The following is a 21,379-nucleotide window of genomic DNA, read 5'->3' as shown; positions in this document are numbered from 1 at the left end:
ATTGTGATTTTCTCAACCTCTCATTTAAAGACATCAGTACTTGTTTATAACATTTATATGTTTATAACATTTATATATAAAATAAGATAAGATAGTCCTTTATTTCTCCCCACGCCAAGGGAAATTCACATTGTTACAGCAGCTTATGTAGCAATAAACATAGTAATAGTAATAAAATGATAATAAAATAGTATTAATAATATTTACAATATGTACAGGGACGAGAAATGAGAATGAAATATTGCAGTATTGACACACTGTAAACAACACAATATAAAGTGGCTTGAAAAAGTAATTTTAAAAAGTGCAAAGATGTAGCAGTGCAATAATGTCTGTGCAAATTTTATGGTTTGGGATGATATGATGTGAGTGCAGTTTATGTTAACATCAGCCAGTGATGCTGATGTTGTAAAGTCTAATATATAGACAAATTAAATATAATGTGCATAAATATAAAATATATAAATTTTATAACCTTGCTGTCTTGCGCAAAGTGGATAGTCAAACTGAATAAAAGCACAAATACATTTAAATACATGATTTCTATATCGCTTAAAATTTTTTTTTTACTTTATTATTAGCACTACGAATAATACGAATAAGAATAATAAAGGGAAGATTATGAATCCGCACCATGGAGCAAATCCGTGGCTCTACAGTACATGTCTGGAAAAGGTATGAAATTTAAAAGCAAGGCCTCCAGGAAGAGTAGCCACAGTTAAACAGTCCAGTGTCTAATGGTGATGTAAATTCAGCTTCAAAATAATAATTTTTCTCACATACACTACATCACAGGTCAGAGTTTGAACCAATGACCTTCTGATCAGCAGTCCTGAGACTTAGCCACTGCTGCACCTTGTATTATGAGGTATGTTTCTGTATGATGTTTCAAATTCTTGCTCCATGTGCACCCTTTTAACTTTGAGCACCTGCCCCACCAAAGGTCTCTGCACGGCCCTGATGAACGAGCTGTGGTCCTGAACCAGAGGGAGAAGTTTGAAATAAAGGACAGACTGCTGCTCACATGAAGGATTATTATTCAAGAATCAGTATAATCATGAGATTGGATCACATGTTGCTACTTATATCAGGAATAAACAGTAACATAAATCCAACTAAATTCATGGAGATGTAGACGATAAATAGACAGATAGATAGATACTTTATTAATCCTGAGGGAAATTTAAGTGTTCAGCAGTTTACATACAACAACCTAAAATAACAAAAAGGTTCAGTAAATTCAGTAAATCTCACATTCAGTGTCATTCTTTTGGCTATCGGACACTTTCTGCTGCTGTTAAACACTTCTGGGAGCAAGTTAAGAAATGTAAAATCATAATTCAAATAGATAAACAGGTTTATCTGAGGTGAACAAGTACAAGGCTTTAGTTTAATTAGCTTCTGTTGTCGGATTATTCTGCTCTATAAAGGCTGATTAACTGGATAAATTCTACAGAAACACATTCAGATCCTTGAACTCAGCTGGGTCTGTTCTTGTGTTTTTGATGGAGGTTCTCTGCTGATTTATCTCCTGTTCCCGCTCAGTCCGGCAGGTGGCGCTGCTGCTCCTTCAGGCCGCTTAAAGAGACGCTAATGACCGCAGAAGCAGCGGCGGCTCCGCTCGTCTCAGTCTGGGTCCGGGAAGATGAACGCGCCCCCCGCCTTTGAGTCGTTTCTGCTGTTCGAAGGAGAGAAAAAGATCAGCATCAGCAAGGACACCAAAGTCCCGAACGCCTGTCTGTTCACCCTGAACAAGGAGGACCACACGCTGGGCAACATCATCCGAGCGTGAGGCCACACACACAGCACCGGCTCACAACAAGCTACAGCCCCGGAGCTAACACGCTAACACCGGGCTACAGCCAGGGAGCTAACAGGCTAAAACCGGACTACAGCCCCGGAGCTAACAGGATAACACCGGGCTACAGCCCCAGAGCAAATAGGCTAACACCAGGTTTAAAACACGAAGCTAACAGGCCAACACTGGGCTACAGCCCCGGAGCTAATAGGCTAACACCAGGTTTAAAACACGAAGCTAACAGGCTAACATCGGGCTACAGCCCCGGAACTAATAGGCTAACACCAAGCTACAGCCCCGGAGCTAACAGGCTAACACCGGGCTACAGCCAGGGAGCTAACAGGCTAACACCGGACTACAGCCCCGGAGCTAACAGGCTAACACCGGGCTACAGCCCCAGAGCAAATAGGCTAACACCAGGTTTAAAACACGAAGCTAAGAGGCCAACACTGGGCTACAGCCCCGGAGCTAATAGGCTAACACCAGGTTTAAAACACGAAGCTAACAGGCTAACATCGGGCTACAGCCCTGGATCTAATAGGCTAACACCAAGCTACAGCCCCGGAGCTAACAGGCTAACACCGGGCTACAGCCCCGGAGCTAACAGGCTAACACCGGACTACAGCCCCGGAGCTAACAGGCTAACACCGGGCTAGAGCCCCGGAGCTAATAGGCTAACACCGGGCTAGAGCCATGGAGCCAGCAAGCTACTATAAGGCTAAAAACACGGTGCTAACAAGCTACAGTCATGCTAACACTACTAAGGCTATTATGAAAATATAACATCAGACAGGTTTCTATGCAGACCGACGTCTTCCTGCTTCGTCCCTGTGTTTACATTAATGAGACAGAACTAGTTCTGATCCTGGTTCTAGTTCAGATCCTGGTTCTGATCCTGGTTCTGTTTGTGTGTCAGTCAGCTGCTGAAGGATCCTCAGGTTCTGTTCGCTGGTTATAAAGTTCCTCATCCTCTGGAGCATAAGATCGTCATCAGAGTGCAGACAACACCTGACTACAGCCCACAGGTAACACACACACAGTAACATAAGTTAGATATCTCTGATTGAGGTTTAGTTTTAGTTGAGCCAGGTAACACTTGGATACCTGTCCATGGGTGATGATGTCATACTGACAGGCTGTGACGTGTCTCTCTGACAGGAAGCGTTCACCAACTCCATCACTGACCTGATCAGCGAGCTGTCGCTGCTGGAGGAACGTTTCCGAGTCGCCATCAAAGACAAGCAGGAAGGCATCGAGTGACTACGCCCCCGTGATGATGTCACTGCTGATTGTTTACTTTTCTAAAAATAGTCTGTGATGTCACCGTTTATTAATTTTCTAAATAAAGACTGTGATGTCACAGCCTGTGGAATATTTGTGATCTAAGTGCAGGTGCTCACAGCCGATTGGCTGATGTTAAACCAATCACAGAGCTGATCAATGAACCGTCATAGATCTGAATCTACATACATGTTCATATTTACATGTTAACTGGCTGATGAACAGAAGCTGAAACATCTTTGACTCACAGATTAGGTTTATTTTAAAAAACAGCATGAAAATAAAAACAGTGACATGAGCTAATCAGATCAGAGCCTGCTGCTCACATGATCAGTGTCTGCTCTCTGATTGGCTGGTCATTCCTCCAGGTGAATGTTCTCAGGACTCCGAGTCTCTCTGGGCCTCCATGGCTCGCTGCATCTTCTCCACCATCCACAGAGGAACGGAGAACGGCTTCAGCTCGTCCATCCTGACCTCCGGACAGTCCCTGATCACACACGCACACATTATCATGGCAACCACCATGTTAGCCACATTACCGTCAGCCTGCTAACTAAGTGTACAACACGGATGATCAAAGGGTTACAGCAGCCAATAACTGATCAATAAGAAATGAAAATCAATAACATAACAAACCAGAAGTGGGTGGGGCTTATCACCTGCACAGGTGATCCAGTGATGTCAGACTCACCTGTACTCATCGCTGCGGGACAGATCCTGGATGTCCTCCTCGATCAGCAGGTAGGCCTGAACACAGAACCCCCAGTCAGTTCCTCAGAACCTCATAACAGCTGTCAGTTCCACAAAACATCACGGTTCTAACATGTTGGTTCTAACATGGAACACGATGGTTCTAACATAATGGTTCTAACGTGTTACATGACGGTTCTAACACGTAACATGATGGTTGTTAGAACCGTCACGTTACATCTAACATGTAACATGACGGTTCTAACAACCGTCATGTTACATGTTAGATGTAACGTGACGGTTAGAACCGTCACGTTACATGTTAGATGTAACATGACTTCTAACATGTAACATGACAGTTCAGCCATGTAACATGATGGTTCTAAAATGTAACATGACGTTTCTATCATGCAGATTTCAAACTGTTACCATGGAAACAACTGATGGGTGTTAAACTCACCATCTTCCCTCCTGTCGCCCTCATGTGGTGTCTCTCAGCCAGCCACTGCTTGTCCTTCGCATCTGCTGCATACTGACACACACAGAAAGTGGTTTAGTGCAGCAGACACTCAGGTGTGCTTCAGTGTGGGTCTGTTTCCTGTCACCTGTCAGTGGGAGGAGCTAAGGAGGAGGTTTACCTTGAACAGGTCGGCGTGTTTGATGTAGATCCGTCCTCTGGTCCCGCCCATTCCCAGCGCCCTGCGGTGACATCACAGCATCACATGATCACTGGTCATGTTGCAATGCCAATCAAGTTTTACAAAGTGCAGCTCATTGGCCTGACTGACCCCTGGCTCAACATCGCCATGTTGTTTACACGTTGTTTACATCACCATGTTGTTTACATCATATTGTTTACATGTTTACATCGTCATGTTGTTAACGTGCTGTTTACATGTTTACACATTTTTTACATCGTAATGTTTTCATTGTTTATAGCATCATGTTGTTTACATGTTGTTTACACGTTTGTGTTGTTTACATCATCATGTTGTTTACATCATCATGTTTACATGTTTATGTCATCATATTTTCATGTTGTTTACAGCATCATGTTGTTTTCGTGTTGTTTATGTATTGTTTACATGTTTACGCATTGTTTACATGTTGTTTACATCGTCATGTTGTTTTTGTGTTGTTTACATGTTAACATGTTTGTGTTGTTTACATGTTGTTTACATCATCATGTTTACGTGTTGTTACATGTTGCTTACATCATCATGTTTACATCGTCATGTTGCTTTCGTGTTGTTTACATGTTAACGTGTTGTTTACATGTTGTTTACATCATCATGTTGATGTATTGTTTACGTGTTGTTTACATGTTGTTTACATCATCATGTTTACATGTTGACGTATTGTTTACGTGTTGTTTACATGTTTACATCGTCATGTTGTTTACATCATGTTGTTTACATGTTGTTTACATCATGTTGTTTACATGTTGTTTACATCATGTTGTTTACATCATGTTTACATGTTTACGTCATGTTGTTTTCATGTTGTTTACAGCATCATGTTGTTTTCGTGTTGTTTACATGTTTACACGTTGTTTACATCGTCATGTTGTTTTCGTGTTTACATGTTGTTTACATGTTTGTGTTTACATGTTGTTTACATGTTTGTGTTTCCATGTTGATGTATTGTTTACGTGTGGTTTACATGTTTACTTCATCATGTTGTTTACATCATCATGTTGTTTATATGTTGTTTACATCGTCATGTTTACATCATCATCATTTTTTCGTGTTGTTTACATGTTGTTTATGTATTGTTTACATGTTGTTTTGGTGTTGCTGACTTACTTGTTGGCTCTGGAGCCCAGAACAAACGTGCTGCTGTCACCAAGTCTGGATGGATCCCACTGAAACACAAACACAGCGCCCCCATCAGGTAACAGTGTGAACTACAGCAGCGCCCCCATCAGGTGTGTTTCAGGTAAGTTCTCCTATAACGGACTCACCTTTGGCCCCTCCCTCTTGACTGGATCAGACTTGGGCTTCACTCTGAGGACAGAAACACAGTCATCAGGTGTGATGTTCTACCTGGACACTGATGATGTCACCTGTCAGGTACTCACTGAGAGGAGAAGCTCAGTGTCCTATCAGACGAGACGATAGCACCTGGACGACTTTTCCTCTGCTGAGAGAAAATTATCAGAATCACTGGATCAATATCATCATCTCCACCTGATACCTCCACCTGAATCACACCTGGCAGCTCAGGTGTCTCAGTACCTTCTTGGGGAGAGGAGATCCTCTCTGACCGCAGTCTTCATCAGTAGCTCTGGACCTCTGACAGAACACAGAACCAGGTGAGACACAGAACTAGGTGAGATCCAGTCTGCTTTGTTCTGATTGGTCAGTGTGAGAGCTCCTACCTTGATGGTGACCTCTGGCCCCGCCCTCTTTGCCTCCCCTTCTGGAAACAGCTGCTTGGCCTGGTGATGACATCACAGGATAACATGGTTACCACACAGGTGAGTACATGCGGCCACATGACCAGTGGTCTAACAACAGGAAGTGATCTCACGTGTTCCAGAACGTTCCTGCAGGCCTCCCTGATCAGCTGATCGGTTTGAACGTCTTCTCCAACGTTCTCCTTCACGTTCTCAGCCGCTTTCTCAAAGAACTGCAACACAAACACACAAACAGGTCACACCCGTCCACACCTGTCCACACCTGTCCAGTGTGCTATCTGACCTTGTGGTACTTCCTGAACACGGCCATGATGTCGTTGTTGAAGCTCGGCTGAAGCACCGCCCTCAGCAGGTCCATGGACACCTGAGGATCCGTGTAGCTGCACACAGGTAAGAAGATCATCATTCACCTGAGACCAACACCTGACCAACACCTGAGACCAACACCTGACCAACACCTGAGACCAACACCTGACCAACACCTGAGACCAACACCTGAGGGCCTCATCACAGGATGAAGAAACCTTATTGATCCTCACTGGGGAAACTTACAGGTACAGGTGAGGCAAAACAGGAAATACAGAACAAGAGGGCTAAAAATAAAGATATTAAAAAATCTGTTCACCTTCACAGGTATGGCATGATAAACAGGTACAGGTGTGACATGATAAACAGGTACAAGTGTGACATGATAAACAGGTACAGGTGTGATAATGTTCTCAGCACTGAGCTGCATTTCTGTTGTTGTATCGACATTTCATGTCAATAAAGTTGCTACTGAATAAAAAACAATTACATCATCAACAAATCCTGCTCTGACTGGCTCTTCCTGCATCATCATCATCAGATTCAGGAGAAACCAGGCTGGACTCCAGTAGGACTGATCAGAGAACCCAGCAGAACCCAGTGGAACCTGGTAGACAGTGAAACCCTGTAGAACTTGACAGAACCCAGGAGAACCTGATAGAATCCAGTAGAACCCGGTACTGACCTGACTGTCATATGAGAGCGTCGTCCACGTCTGTGAATCTGTCGGTGTTTGATCATCAGGTTCCACGGCTTCTATGGACACAGTTATTGATTATTGATCAGCATTAGTGATCCGTTACTGGACTTATTGATCTGTTACGGGACTTAATGATCTGTTGCTGGACTTATTATCGATCAGCATTTAACTGCAGTTAAACTGATCTGAGGTCTTAACTTTGAGGATCTTCAGGTTTGGTTTCAGATGGTTCTTCTTAGATCCCGTCACACAGAACTTAATTAAGTTAATGTGAAGTTTTCTGTAAAATCAAATATATTAACATAGAAATTAATGAAGAATTATTATTCTATAAATATATGATATTGATGGGTTTATATCTAGAATAAAGAAACGATGTCTTGTGCAGGAGGAAAAGTGCGTTCTAGACTGAAACTGGTCATTTAAAAGTGTTGAGCAGGCGAGAACACCTGGACTGGTTTATTGATAACAGAAACTGATAATTTCGTGATTGATTGATTCCATGAAGCAGCTTCATCACTGTTCTAATTCTGTTTCATGGCGTTTGTTTTGGAATCCTGTAGCTCGGATTAATATAATATAACATAACATAACATAACATAACATAACATAACATAACATAACATAACATAACATAACATAATATAATCACATCCGAAGCTAACTCGTTAGCCGCCGTTAGCTCCTCACCGGGCTGTGCTCCGGTGGTTCCGGTCCGTCCTGCTCCAGCCAGTCCCGGCCTCCCTCACTGCGGTGGGCTCCCATAGTGAAACGGTATGACCCGGTCCAAACGTTTCTGATCCGGTCCGGTCCGGTGTAACGGAGCTAACTCTGCTAGGCTAACGGTGGCTACAGCCAACAGCATCAACCGCAGCGGCTCTTCTTCTCCTGCTGCTGTTCAGGCAGAGCCCCGCTGCTGCCCCCTCAGGCCACCGGAGGAACTGCACCCACTCAGCTCCACATTGATTATTGGTCGGAATGGTTTGTCACGGTGAAGATCCGCTGCAGAACGATTCTGACCGTTTCTATGAAAGTGGATTCACACTTTCTGTATTTTCCATCATCTGCAGCAGCTTCAGAATACAGTGGCCCGGTCAGAGCCGGTTCTACCTGGAAGGTTCCTGTTGGTTTGGGTGTCAGATGTTTGCCCATCCAGCTGATCTGGGACCAGAGGAGGTTCTGGCATCAACCACACCATGTAGGAACATCATCTCAACCCGTCACCAGGTCTGTCTTTAACCCTCCTGTTGTCCTCATTTATGGGCACCAAAAAATATTGTTTCCTTGTCTGAACAAAATCCAAAAATTCAGAAAAACTATTCCCCAAATTTCTGAAAATTTGCAAAACCATCAGAAAGAAAATTTCAATAATTCCATAAAAGTTTTATTTAAAAACAAATCCCCCAAAGAAAATTCTTGTAAATATTTTCAAAAAATGAGTAAAAATCTTCCAAAAACAATCCTAAAAATATCTAAAGTGATTCCACATACACACATGGACAAAATTGTTGGTACCCCTCAGTTAATGAAAGAAAAACCTACAATGGTCACAGAAATAATTTGAATCTGACAAAAGTAATAATGAATAAAAATTCTATGAAAATTAACCAATGAAAATCAGACATTGTTTTTGAACCGGGGTTTAACAGAATTATTTTAAAAAATAAACTCATGAAACAGGCCTGGACAAAAATGATGGAACCCTCAACTTAATATTTTGTTGCACAACCTTTTGAGGCAATCACTGCAATCAAACCATTTGTGTAACTGTCAGTGAGACTTCTGCACCTCTCAGCAGGTATTCTGGTCCACTCCTCATCAGCAGACTGCTCCAGTTGTCTCAGGTTTGAAGGTTCCTTCTCCAGACTCCATGTTTCAGCTCCTTCCACAGATGTTCAATAGGATTTAGATCAGGGCTCATAGAGGCCACTTCACAATAGTCCAATGTTTTCCTCTTAACCATTCTTGGCTGTTTCTAGCTGTTTGTTTTGGCTCATTATCCTGTTGCAAGACCCATGACCTGCGACTGAGACCAAGCTTTCTGACACTGGGCAGCACATTTCTCTCTAGAATACCTTGATAGTCATGAGATTTCATTGTACCTGCACAGATTCCAGACACCCTGTACCAGATGCAGCAAAGCAGCCCCAGAACATAACAGAACCTCCTCCATGTTCCACAGTAGGGACAGTGTTCTTTTCTTCATATGCTTCATTTTTGCGTCTTTGAACATAGAGCTGATGTGCCAAAAAGTTCCAGTTTTGTCTGGTCTGTCCATAGGACATTCTCCCAGAAGCTTTGTGGCTTGTCAACATGCAGTTTGGCAAATTCCAGTCTGGCTTTTTTATGAATTGTTTTCAACAATGGTGTCCTCCTTGGTCGTCTCCCATGAAGTCCACTTTGGCTCAAACAATGACGGATGGTGTGATCTGACACTGATGTAGCTTGACCTTGGAGTTCACCTTTAATGTCTTTAGAGGTTGTTCTGGGATCTTTTGTTACCATTCCTATTATCCGTCTCTTCCATTTGTCATCAGTTTTCCTCCTGTGGCCACATCCAGGGAGGTTGGCTACAGTCCCATGGATCTTACATTTCTGAATAATATGTGCAACTGTAGTCACAGGAACATCAAGCTGCTTGGAGATGGTCTTATAGCCTTTACCTTTAACATGCTGGTCTATAATTTTCTTTCTAATCTCCTGAGACAACTCTCTCCTTGGCTTCCTCTGGTCCATGTTTAGTGTGGTACACACCATGTCACCAAACAGCACAGTGACTACTGTAACCCTATAAATAGGCCGACTGACTGATTACAAGTTTGTAGACACCTGTGATGCTAATTAGAGGACACACCTTGATTGAACATGTCCCTATGGTCACATTATTTTCAGTCTTTTCTAGGGGTACCATCATTTTTGTCCAGGCCTGTTTCATGAGTTTATTTTTTAAAATAATTCTGTTAAATCACGGTTCAAAAGCAATGTCTGATTTTCATTGGTTAATTTTCATTGAATTTTTATTTATTTATTATTATTTTTGTCAGATTCAAATTATTTCTGTGACCATTGTGGGTTTTTCTTTCATTAACCGAGGGGTACCAACAATTTTGTCCACGTGTATATCAGTAAAACTTCTATTTTCTTGAAGAACATTCACATAAAAAAAATTTATGTGAATGTTCTTAAACATTTTTAACATTTTTTTTTCCACCAAAAAATGTTCAAAGATTTTCTAAAAATGTTGAAAATGTGGACATCAGAAGTTACACTGAAAATCTATATTTTTTTCCACATTTTCAAACTTTTAATTACTTTTATTTTGTGTCTCGTTTTTGTAATATTTTGTCATGTTTTTGTCTTTTTCTGTTTTCTTTTTGTCTCGCTTGTGTTTTTTGTTATTTGTGTTTTGCTTTATTTGTTGTTTTGAGCATCATTTTTGCTGTTTTGTGTTTTTTGGTCTTGCTTGCGTTGTATATTTTTTTGTTGTTTTTTTTGTCTTGTGTCATTTGTGTAATTTTTTGTCGTTTGTTCAGTTGTCACTTTTTTGCGTCATTTGTCTCATTTTTTGTCGTTTTGTGTCTTGTTTCTGTTATGTTTTGTCTTATTTTTGTCTTTTTTTATTGTTTGATATCACTAAAACTTCTAATATTTTCTTTAAGAACATTCACATAAAAATAATGAACAACACAAGATGAGCCCTCATCCTCCTCTTCTTCCTCCTCCTCCTGTTATTTCTCTCCTCCCTGCACTGGCTCCAGCAAATTTCGCTGGACTTTGGATGATTTTTTTGTGAATGTTCTTAAACATTTTTCAATTCAATTCAATTTTCAATTCAATTTTATTTATAAAGCGCCAATTACAGTCAAATTGTCTAGAGATGCTTTACAGAACCCACATGCCTGACCCCCAGAGCAGCCCTAAGGAGACAGTGGCAGGAAAACACCCTTTTAACAGGGAAAAAAACCTCGAGCAGAACCTGGCTCTAATGTGGGGGGAACCATCTGCTGCTGGCCGGGCGGGTTGAGAGGGACAGAAGAGGTAGAGAGGTAGAGATAGAGGGATGGAGGTAGAGGGGAAGAGGTAGAGATGGGGGGGGGGGGGGGCGACAAGGAACATAAAACACACAATTTGATACATTTTCACATTTTTTTCCCACCAAAAATGTTCAAAGATTTCCCAAAAAATGTTGCAAATGTGGAAAGCAGAAGTTTCACTGTGAATTTTTTTTTTTCCACATTTTCAAACTTTAATGGGTCAGTTTTGACCCGCAAGACGACATGAGGGTTAAACTTATTGTTATATAGCTGTTCTCTGTGAATCATAGTCTGAACTCTGCATTTCTGGTTCTCTTCCATCTAAACGTGTTGGTTCTGCTGAAATAAAACTTCAACCAGGATGTTTTCCCCTCCAGTAGAGGTGGAGCTACCGTCAGTCGAATGTTTAGCGTAATTCGTGTTTGATAAACAGTTTTTTTCTGGTTCAGCTTCATGTGAGTGACGCAGAAGGACAACAGGAACTGGCTGGACTGGGCTGGATATACTTTTACTGGGAGAGAAGCTGCATTCTGTCCGCAGGCAGGACGAAGGACACACTGTATTTACATTCTGTAGCTCAGAGGACCCCACTTCCTGTTTCAGTTCTGGAGCTCAGCGAACAAACACCAAGAACACAAACCAGGAGATAAACCTTTAGATCTTTACGACCTTTCCTCTAAGAAACATTTAATCTGAACCAAACCCAGAGCTTTCTGTGGATACGAGGCGGATCAGAAGGTTCAGACGGTTCCTCTGTTTGGATCAGTTCAGAAGGATCTCAGATGTTCCAAGACTTCAGGAGCAGCTCTGAGGTGAAATCAGTCTGAACTTTCTGATCAGGAAACTTTGTGTCCTCGGCTTCATGACAGAAAACTAACGAAACGATGACAGATCAGGTGTTAGAATGGTTCTATAGGAGAGACTGCACAGACCCGATAAAAACAACAGAACTTCTCCAGTTTGTCTTCTTCCTGCAGCTCGGTACCAAACAGAGGAACAGTCCTACATTAGCCTAGCTTAGCACAAACACTGGGAGCAGGGGGAAACTTCTAGCGCTGCTCCAGAACTCCAAAATGTGGGGCTGCTCCTTTAAACACTGAACCAGGTGAAGGGAACCGGTGGAGGAACATGTTGGTGATTGTTCCGACGGTCCAGATCAGGAGAACATCATTTAGAGTCCAAACAGTTCATGCACCAGGAAAATAAAAACAGACATAAAAGCAGAGCAAAGGACAAACTGAGGACTAACAGAGGAGAATCCAGCTGAGCTCTACACACCGGACTGTACACACAGATAGAGATCTTCTTAATAACACTTTGGTTTAGTTGAAAACAAACTATGAGGCTGTAAATACACAGACGTCTCTTTAAAAACATTAAATTAAATCAAATAAAAACTGTTTTCAATCAGTATAACTACAAAAGAACATCAACAGACTCCAGATCAGTTCCACTGTACACTATCTACACACGCCTCAGAGGACCCGCAGCCAATCAGAACGCTGGGTTACAAAGGGGGAGGAGCCACAGAGCCTTCATTCTAGGTTTCAATGAAAGACTTTCAGAAAAACACAATAAAACCAGTTTTTATCTGAAGAAATCTGAATATTTACCCGAGAAAACAAACATGAAAATACAACAAATCACTAATTTCATAAAACACACAAAAAAGATGAGAAACACAAACTAAGAAAGTCTTTAAAGAAAAAAGAAGAAAGTTGAATGAATTTTAGTGAAATTTAGAGAAAAGCTATAATTTTTAACATTTCGTTAACAAAAACAGACGTATGATCGAAGAAAAGAATGTTTCAAGCGGAGGTTGAAATATTAGTTTGCAAACCGACCGATACATCCGTCAGCTGATCACGGACAGATCGTATCAGCTGAACAGCGACAGATCATATCAGCTGATCAGTGATAGATCGTATCAGCTGATCATAGACAGATTGTATCAGCTGATCAGCGATAGATCGTATCAGCTGATCATAGACAGATTGTATCAGCTGATCAGCGATAGATCATATCAGCTGATCATAGACAGATCGTATAGGAACAGAAGATAATTTAGAAACACGTCATCACACCTTTGTCCAGCAGGGATGGCTCCACTGGTTACAGCACTGAGCAGCACATGTAGCGGAGCAGACAGCGGTGTGGAGTCACCAGGTTAAAAACTAGACCAACATATTCTATTTCGGTGAACAGATTCACCGAGATACAATAATAGATCTGAATATTTAACTCGCTACAAGTCAGCGTCTGCCCAAAAATCCAGAATCAGTTTAGGCTGATATTTACAAAAGAATCAGAAAACCTCAAACTAAGACGTAAAATGTGAGACGAATTAAGAAAAAAATGACTAAATGTTGAGAAAATTGTAAACACATGAACTTTAGACGAAACACAAACTGCTGATTAAAGAACTCGAACACCTGGAGGAACATCTGTGGCTCCGCCCCCTCTGCGGCAGTGACTCTGCCCCTCTGAGGAGTCCGTCCTCCTCACCAGTCTGAACCAGACTCCCAGTTCCAACCTGCCTCGTCCCCAGAGAATACGCCGAATCATCTCTTTCCCACAATCCACCAGGGCCAGGCCGTCAGAGGGGGCGGGGCCAGGCCGTCATAGGAGGTGGAGCCAGGCAGTCAGAGGGGGCGGGGCCAAAAACAGGACGCCGCTTGAGTCCAATAGAAACGATAGCTGCCTTGTCGACCAATCACTGAGCCCTGTCAGTGTGGGGACCAATCAGAGGACGTCCAGTGGCCCCATCACACGTGACATCACAGGTGAGTGAAAAGGTTTTCATTGGTGGAGCTCCGATGAGTCGCTGATTTACGTTTTCTGATTGGCTTCAACCACAACTGAGTCAGCTGCAGAGTTTCAACCAATAAGATCGTGTGTAGTCAGCAGGGACAAACCAGATTGAGGGACACAGCGTGAGCCAATCAGACAACAGGGTCAATCAGGCCCTGCCCCCTGCTGGCAGTGGCAGAAGGGCATTGTGGGTATGAACTGAGGGTGCTACAGGTGCTGGTGAGGGACAATCTGAAGGGACGAAACGACGGTCAGGAACACAAAGGGGGCGTGGTCACCACAAGCCCCGCCCCCTCTACACAGCAGCTATCTTGTCTCGAGGACTGCTACTGCTGCTGCCACCACTGCTGCTGTTATTGTTGTTGTCGTGGCCACCAGGTGGCGCCACAGCGCTCTGCGTCCTATCAGAGGCCTTGGGGGCAGAGTCTCTGTCTCCAGGTACAATGTGGGCGGGGCCAGGTGAGGACAGGGAGGAGGTGCGGGGCAGGGAGGGGCGGTATGCTGCCGTCAGCTCGGCCAGACGCTCCGGAGTCGGAGCCCACTTCACAAAACCGGCATCGTTCTGGAGGAAGAGTACTGCAGTACCGTGTACCGCCCGGTAGTACATCTCATCCCTGGAATACACAGAGGATTACAGTACTGCGAGTATCAGCAGACAGTAGCAGGACTACAGTAGGACAGCAGAAGTACAGTCAAACATGGTGTAGTACTGCAGTACCTCTTGCAGATGTGCTGGCTGCCTGATCTGTACTCGTGTTCGTAGGCCGGAACGCTCAGCTGGTGGCGGAGGAACCGACTGGCCTCCATACGGGTCAGAGCCGGCGTCACCGGGTCACGCCACTCTGGCACGAAGACGATGAAGGACAGGGGCTCCGAGGACTGGTCCAACAGGTCCTTGCAGAGAGGGGACACAGTCAGGACGTGGGCCACCACAGAGCCACAGAATCAGTACAGAACCAGTACATGGGGTGGCTCAGGTGGTAGAGCAGGTAGTCCTCTAATCGTGAGGTTGGCAGTTCTGTTCCCTCAGGTGAGGAACACATTGTGCTCAGGTTAAAAAGGTGTTGAGAAGAGCAAACTGTTTACCATTTATCATGAACCAGTACAGACCAGTACAGAGCAGGACTAGTCCAGAGCAGAACCAGTCCAGAATACTGACCTCAAAGTGTGTCACCATGGCATCCATCAGCTCCTCACAGAACGGAGGATTTGCTTCAAAGGAGCCGCTGACGGGACAGAAAGACAGGAATGGCCTGGAAACACAGTATACTGGTTATACTGGGACACTGCAGTACTACACAGGTGTGTCCAGGTGTGTGTAGGTATGTACAGGTATGTAAAAAGTGTCCAGGTGTGTCCAGATGTGTGTAGGTATGTACAGGTATGTAAGAAGTGTCCAGGTGTGTGCAGGTGTGTCCAGATGTGTGTCCAGATGTGTGTAGGTATGTACAGGTGTGTTTAGGTGTGTCCAGATGTGTCCAGGTGTGTCCAACTGCAGCAGCCTCACCCTCTGGATCCGAAGAAGCCGTCGATGTCGGGGAAGGCAGAGCAGAACTGTTTGTAGTAGCAGTTGAGCGGCGAGGCGAAACACTCGAAGGAAACACCAAACTGTCGGTTCAGCGCCTCGAACACGGACACCGGCAGCGCCCCCTGCAGGCCCGTCCCCTCGTTGGCGCCGCTGCCAAACATCACCTGGACACAGACACACCTGGTTAATGCTGAGTGGTCGCCATGGTGACAGTGGCTGGAAGCTAATTAGCTAATCAGCTGACCTGGTATCTCTTCAGGAGGCACCAAACTCTGGACAGGAACTTCTCAAAGCGAGGGTCGTCTATACAGCTGTACCTGTACAGCAGCTCCTGGACAGGTGGGACAGGTAGAACAGGTGAGAAAAAGGTGGACAGAGGTTTGTTCATTCAACAAATGTCATCAGTCAGTGGTGTAGTACGTGTCAGTACTCTGAGTAAAGGTGGTAGTAGTAGTATTAATATTAGTAGTAGTACTGCATTATGGTGGTAGTAGTACTGCATTAAGGTGGTAGTAGTAGTAGTAGTACTGCATTAAGGTGGTAGTAGTAGTACTGCATTAAGGTAGTATTAGTCATAGTACTGCATTAAGGTGGTGGTAGTAGTAGTAGTAGTACTGTGTTTAGGTAGTATTAGTAGTAATACTGCATTAAGGTAGCAGTAGGACTGCGTAGTACCGACCAGCTTGCTGAAGTGACCTCTGTTGACTTTGACCATCTCCCCTCTGAAGCGGAGGCAGGCCACGTCGTTCTCAAAGTGCAGCTCCACTCGGGGCAGCGGTGGCGACGGGACGGACAGACGGACCGGGTAGCAGTAGACCAGACGGGACTGGGGCGGCGACGCACACGCCTCTAATACGCCAAACACACGCCAAACACAGAGGAGGGACATCATACAAACAGGACAGTATGCTCAAGTAGGTGTGTTTACCTGTAGGTTGGTAGTAGGGCTGGGCAATAAATCGATTTTATCAATTAATTCGAGTTTGTACTTAATGTCGATATGTTTTAATGAAAATCGATTTTCTCATCAACATCCGCCACCAACACCTTCCCGCTGGGCTCCCGTAGTTCAGAGTGCGCGCCCCCCCCCCCCCCCCCCCCCCGCGCTTGATACACAAACAACATGGTGGCGAGCGGTGCAGATCTAAAGGCATGTGTCCACTATATGCTATTTTCCCGCACGGCAACGCACCACATCTGAAAATGGCACGGACAGCGGTCACTAGCGGACCACAACATGGTCACATGACAGCTCTGAGCAACAGCAGGTCGCTACGTGGTCACATGACCGAGCTTTCAGCTGGACAGTCCTGCAGATGAGTCGGATAAACACAGCGGCTCAGTCGCAAACTTTCCCTTTTATTTCAAAAAACATCAGCGAAAAGTATTTCTGGAAGCATTTGAAGCGAGAAATAATCTGCAGCAGCTGAATCTGTCCTCGTTTTAGGTCACTGACGCCTAGTTTAGAAGTTTGAGGACAGTTTCACAATGCGTGGAATCTCCGTACCCACATGCAATTTGCATAAAGTAGAAGTCAGTCTACTTTATGCAAATGAGCTGCAGCCCTGTCCAGGTAAACACACCTGATCACAACTGGAAACGCACTGCAACCGGACCAGTATCCCACATGCAGCGCATTTCCAGCTGCGATCCGGTGTGTTTACCTGGAGAGGGCTGCAGCTCAATTGCATTAAGTAGACTGGACTCCAGCCTGCAGAGATTAGGTAGGTGGCAAAAAAAAAAAAAAAAAAAAAAAAAAAAAAATCGGATAAGTCATGAATCAGGATTTTCTGTGAAAAAAATCGGAGATTTTTTTTTTAGGCCATATCGCCCAGCCCTAGGTGGTAGGTGTGTTTACCTGTAGGTTGATAGGTGTGTTTACCTGTAGGTCGGTAGGTGTGTTTACCTGTGAGCGGTAGGTGTGTTTACCTGTGGGCAGGTAGGTGTGTGTTTACCTGTAGGTAGGTAGTTGTGTTTACCTGTGGGCGGATCCTGCAGCAGGCTCAGGTGTGTCTGTCGCAGGCGGCGGCTGTACTCTGCAGACAGCTGGTAGATCTTGGAGCAGATTCCCTCCACGGAGTCTTTGGCAACGGCGGCGACGTGGGGTCCACACTGCTGCCTCAGGTGCTCCAGGCGATCCTGCAGACACACAGCGGTCACACCTGAGCTGCTGCACGTCCTACACCTGTCTGTAAACACCTGTCAAACAGCGGATCTCAGGGGTTACCATGTAGTCCTCCTTGCTGGCGGAGTGATCTCTGCGCAACCAGCTCATAGTGTCCTCAGCATTCCACTTCACCACCTTCCTGCTCTCCGGACTGGCGTTCCTGCAGGTCACATGACAGAGGTCACATGACAGAGGTCAGCCCACCCGCTGGCTGCTGACCTCAGCAGAATGAAGCTCTGCGATTGGTCAGCTGTCACCTACCTAGAGTCGATCATCTTCTTGGCAGCTTCAGCATATTTAAACAGAAGCTTCCGGGCCTCCTCTTTGTACTTAATGCGAGACAACCTGTGACACAAATCATTACATAATCAATACACAATCAATACACAATCAATACAGGATCAATATATAATCATCAACATGTCATCAAATAATAATAAGTCAGCAAATAAAAATATAATTATTAAAATATTTAGTTTCTTACGACTGACCAGTTTGAAGTCACATTCTGACAGACAGTTGACAGACAGACAGACAGGTGACAGGCAGGCAGACAGGTACCTGATGGGGATGTCGTTCATCACCTCTCTGAACATGGACGGGGAGATGACTGGCTCACAGTCGCTGGGCAGTAACGGGTCCTGACCTTTATCGATCACTTTCCTCTCCAGCAGCCAGCGGTTGAAGGACTCCCGGGGCGGATCAATACCTGCACAGGTGGACAAGCAGTGAGACAGGTGCTTGTTAACATAACGTTTGCTGGCTGTCAGTACGTTTCAGGTACCCATGCGAGTTCCAGGTTGAAACTCAGGTAAAGGACTGTATTTCTATCTTCAGCAGCGACTCAGAGGAGCACCATGCTATACAGACTGTCCAGGTGTCACTGTCCACACCTGTCTACAGGTGACCCCGACGGCTACAGGTGTTGTCAGCATACCTTCTCTCTGGTGGCACAGCTCGTGGTAGTGTTGCCTCAGCTTGGTGACCAGCTGAGCTCTCTGCAGCTCAATCTCTGGGTGGGGCGGCAGGTGAGCGGCGGGGGCGTGTTCTCTGATCACGGCATTGGTCTGGATGTCCAGGTCCCAGTAGATCCTGAAAAGGACCACAAACATCTGATTAAACCTCCTGGAGGGCCACCAGCAGGTAACAGGAGGGGGCGTGGCCTCAGCACTCACACTGCTGGTCTGTATGGTGCTGGGGCGGGGCTTGGGGTCGTGGGTGTGGCTGACTGGGCCTGTTTGTCCTCAGGGGCGGAGCTCCAGGGTTTGACCCCGGGGGTGCTGGGAGAGATGGGCGTGGTGGGCTCCACCTGAAACAGAAACACACCTTCAGGCCGAGTCATAAACTTTCTCATCCAATCAAATCCATCAGGTCAGTCAACATCGCCGACTGCACGTGAGGCTAACAAACGGAGCTTAAAGCAGAACAGAGCTCAGGAATCATCTTCAGGTGCAGCAGGTCAATCTGTTCATCAGCCTGCACACACCTGAGAAACACCCAGCACCTGGTTGGTCAGTCATGACACCTGTTCAACTGCAGCTTTAACGTTTACCTTCGTACGTTTGAAGCTGTTAGGCCCCACCCCCTGTTCCTCAGAGCTCCTTCTCTTCCTCTGACCATTACCAAGGTTACTGTCTCCACCCTCTGCAGGAGCCGCATTCAGACCCAACGGATCAGACTGGAAACAATCAATAATTACAGATCAATAATTAGATCAATAACTAGACAGATCAATAACTGTAGACAGATCAATAACTTTAGATCATGTAGTTATTTGTTTGTTTACTGTTTGTGTTTGTTGGGGGAGGGACTCACAATGACATCATGCTGACCCAGCACTGGCACCTCCCACAGGCTCTGATTGGTGAATCTGTTGAAGTAGTACGGCCGGTTCTCCCTCCGGGACCAGCACTTGGACCAGCCGGCCTGGACCAGCTCATCTACAGAGACACACACACACACACACACACACACACACACACACACACACACACACACACACACACACACACACACACACACAGGTGAGACAGACAGGTGAGAGAGAGAGACAGACAGGTGAGAGACAGACAGGTGAAGGACTGACAGGTTTACCTGGGAGCTCAGGTGTTTTGGTGGCGGTGGACGGAGAAAGGGGCGGTCCCTGAGAGGAGGCGGAGGCTGAGGGAGAGATCAGCATGGCCGCCTCCCCCTTCACCAATCCCTGGCTGTCATTGGACATCTCAGCTGCACGTCAGAATGACATCGACCTGCCTGGACAGGAGAGACAGGTGACATCACTGTCACATCAAACAGGTGCACTCAGGTGATGATCACCTGTCAGAGTTGTTCACATTTATAAAGGTGTGTTTAAAACAGGAACCTGAAGAACCCTGTTCTGATGTAGAACACGAACAGAACCAACTGATATTAATACTTATTATTTATGGTCATTTATAGACAATAATAATAAACCCTCGGATGTACTTTACTCATCTGGACCTGATGATCTATTAGTAAATCAACAGATAATCAATACTTTGATCAGCAGTAGCGTTTTAATGAATCAGACAGGACAAGGAGCTGATCGATCAGATTAATCACTGATCAATCGGTGTTAACATCAACGCCATCCAGCTGCAGGTGGACTCAGGTGTTGTGTGTTCGGACAGGTCGGATTTCGGGTTCGGCTGTTCCGTTCGGTGGCTCCGGTTGACACGGTGACGGACTGCTCGGTAACACCGGGCTGAGCTGTTGGTTTTGGCGGCAAACAGCGGCCTCGTAGCACACATCTGATCACATCTGATCACAGTGATCGATCAGCGGCTCTGTGTGTGTGTGTGTGTGTGTGTGTGTGTGTGGTGACAAACTGCCACGCGCTGTCGTTACATTTGATCTGTTTTCGTTCATACGCAGAAACGAGCGCCATGGTTACACGCATGCGCCTGGCAGGCTTTCCAAACAAACAAGGAGGGGGGAGGAGAGGGAGGAGGAGGAGGACAACAAAAGGCTACGGCTGCTCCTCCGGTTCCTGGATCTCCACACGCACACGGTGGCGGTCGGTACGGGTCCACGGCGGGACCAAACCGGCCCAGAGCGCCGAGAACGGGCACAGCGGCGGCGGCGCACCGTTAATTCGGCCGTTAGCGGCCATTTGGTGCGGCCCGCTCGGAGTGCGCTCAGAGCCGCAGCTGGTTCAGGCGCCACTCGGCTCACAAGATGGCGGACACGCCCCTGCCACAGCGCCGCGCGCCCTCCCCAACATTTGTGCTCCGTTCCGCAAACCCCGCCGACCCGCGGGGCTCCAACCGGGCTCAACCGGAGCCCGGAACCTTCCGCCGCATGTCGGTGTAGTCAGAGCGGACCTACGGGGCCGCCTGCTCTTACCTTGACGGGGGAAGTGTCGGACAGCTGCAGGTTCTGCGCGCTTGTTTCGGGTCCTCCGCTCCGCTCCCTCCCCGCCTGCTCAGACATCTTTACAGGGACCCGGGCTCAGCCACTGCGCAGGCGCGGCGGCTGACCCGCTTCCTGTCCCGAGGTGTCTGGTTACCGCCGCCATGTTGGAGAGGTCAAAGAACCAAAATAAAACCAGAAATATGTCCCAAAAAACCACGGAATACGTTGAAAACACTTGAAATATGCTTAAAATACATGAGATGTAAAAAA

At 45.6% G+C, this 21,379-nt stretch overlaps 3 protein-coding genes across 6 annotated transcripts; 1 reads left to right on the top strand and 2 right to left on the bottom strand.

Annotated features, from left to right (window-relative positions):
- Nucleotides 1–1,588: 1,588 nt before the first annotated feature.
- On the top strand, nucleotides 1,589–3,158 carry polr2j (RNA polymerase II subunit J). Its single transcript, XM_023274551.3, has 3 exons — nucleotides 1,589–1,788; nucleotides 2,715–2,823; nucleotides 2,957–3,158. The coding sequence occupies exons 1-3, from the start codon at nucleotides 1,646–1,648 to the stop codon at nucleotides 3,056–3,058; spliced, it is 354 nt and encodes a 117-aa protein (XP_023130319.1). The 5' UTR covers nucleotides 1,589–1,645; the 3' UTR covers nucleotides 3,059–3,158.
- Nucleotides 3,159–3,317: 159 nt separating this feature from the next.
- On the bottom strand, nucleotides 3,318–8,097 carry LOC111571418 (deoxynucleotidyltransferase terminal-interacting protein 1). Of its 3 annotated transcripts, none has more exons than XM_023274546.3 (13): nucleotides 7,885–8,097; nucleotides 7,180–7,250; nucleotides 6,472–6,568; nucleotides 6,302–6,400; nucleotides 6,150–6,209; nucleotides 6,007–6,063; nucleotides 5,850–5,911; nucleotides 5,733–5,775; nucleotides 5,575–5,633; nucleotides 4,408–4,468; nucleotides 4,230–4,301; nucleotides 3,771–3,826; nucleotides 3,318–3,566 (listed from the first exon to the last, which is right to left on the bottom strand). In XM_023274546.3, exons 1-13 carry the CDS (start codon nucleotides 7,957–7,959, stop codon nucleotides 3,458–3,460), a joined length of 921 nt encoding a protein of 306 aa, XP_023130314.1. In that variant the 5' UTR covers nucleotides 7,960–8,097; the 3' UTR covers nucleotides 3,318–3,457. The 3 variants fall into 3 exon arrangements, with proteins under 3 accessions (XP_023130314.1, XP_023130316.1, XP_023130315.1); XM_023274548.3 differs by having other exon boundaries at nucleotides 5,850–5,908; XM_023274547.3 differs by having other exon boundaries at nucleotides 7,180–7,247.
- A 2,916-nt stretch (nucleotides 8,098–11,013) lies between these two features.
- pcif1 (phosphorylated CTD interacting factor 1) lies at nucleotides 11,014–21,210 on the bottom strand. Of its 2 annotated transcripts, none has more exons than XM_023274544.3 (16): nucleotides 21,101–21,210; nucleotides 19,829–19,987; nucleotides 19,550–19,674; nucleotides 19,287–19,412; nucleotides 18,910–19,043; nucleotides 18,672–18,826; nucleotides 18,296–18,443; nucleotides 17,996–18,079; nucleotides 17,795–17,894; nucleotides 17,547–17,706; nucleotides 16,247–16,416; nucleotides 15,812–15,898; nucleotides 15,547–15,731; nucleotides 15,199–15,292; nucleotides 14,758–14,933; nucleotides 11,014–14,653 (listed from the first exon to the last, which is right to left on the bottom strand). In XM_023274544.3, the coding sequence occupies exons 2-16, from the start codon at nucleotides 19,953–19,955 to the stop codon at nucleotides 14,335–14,337; spliced, it is 2,190 nt and encodes a 729-aa protein (XP_023130312.1). In that variant the 5' UTR covers nucleotides 19,956–19,987; nucleotides 21,101–21,210; the 3' UTR covers nucleotides 11,014–14,334. The 2 variants fall into 2 exon arrangements, with proteins under 2 accessions (XP_023130312.1, XP_023130313.1); XM_023274545.3 differs by having other exon boundaries at nucleotides 19,829–19,983; nucleotides 21,101–21,207.
- Nucleotides 21,211–21,379: the final 169 nt, after the last annotated feature.

The sequence above is a fragment of the Amphiprion ocellaris genome, chromosome 5 (assembly GCF_022539595.1).
Source record: "Amphiprion ocellaris isolate individual 3 ecotype Okinawa chromosome 5, ASM2253959v1, whole genome shotgun sequence".
NCBI lineage: Eukaryota > Metazoa > Chordata > Actinopteri > Pomacentridae > Amphiprion > Amphiprion ocellaris.
This window is presented reverse-complemented; position numbering and strand designations above follow the sequence as displayed.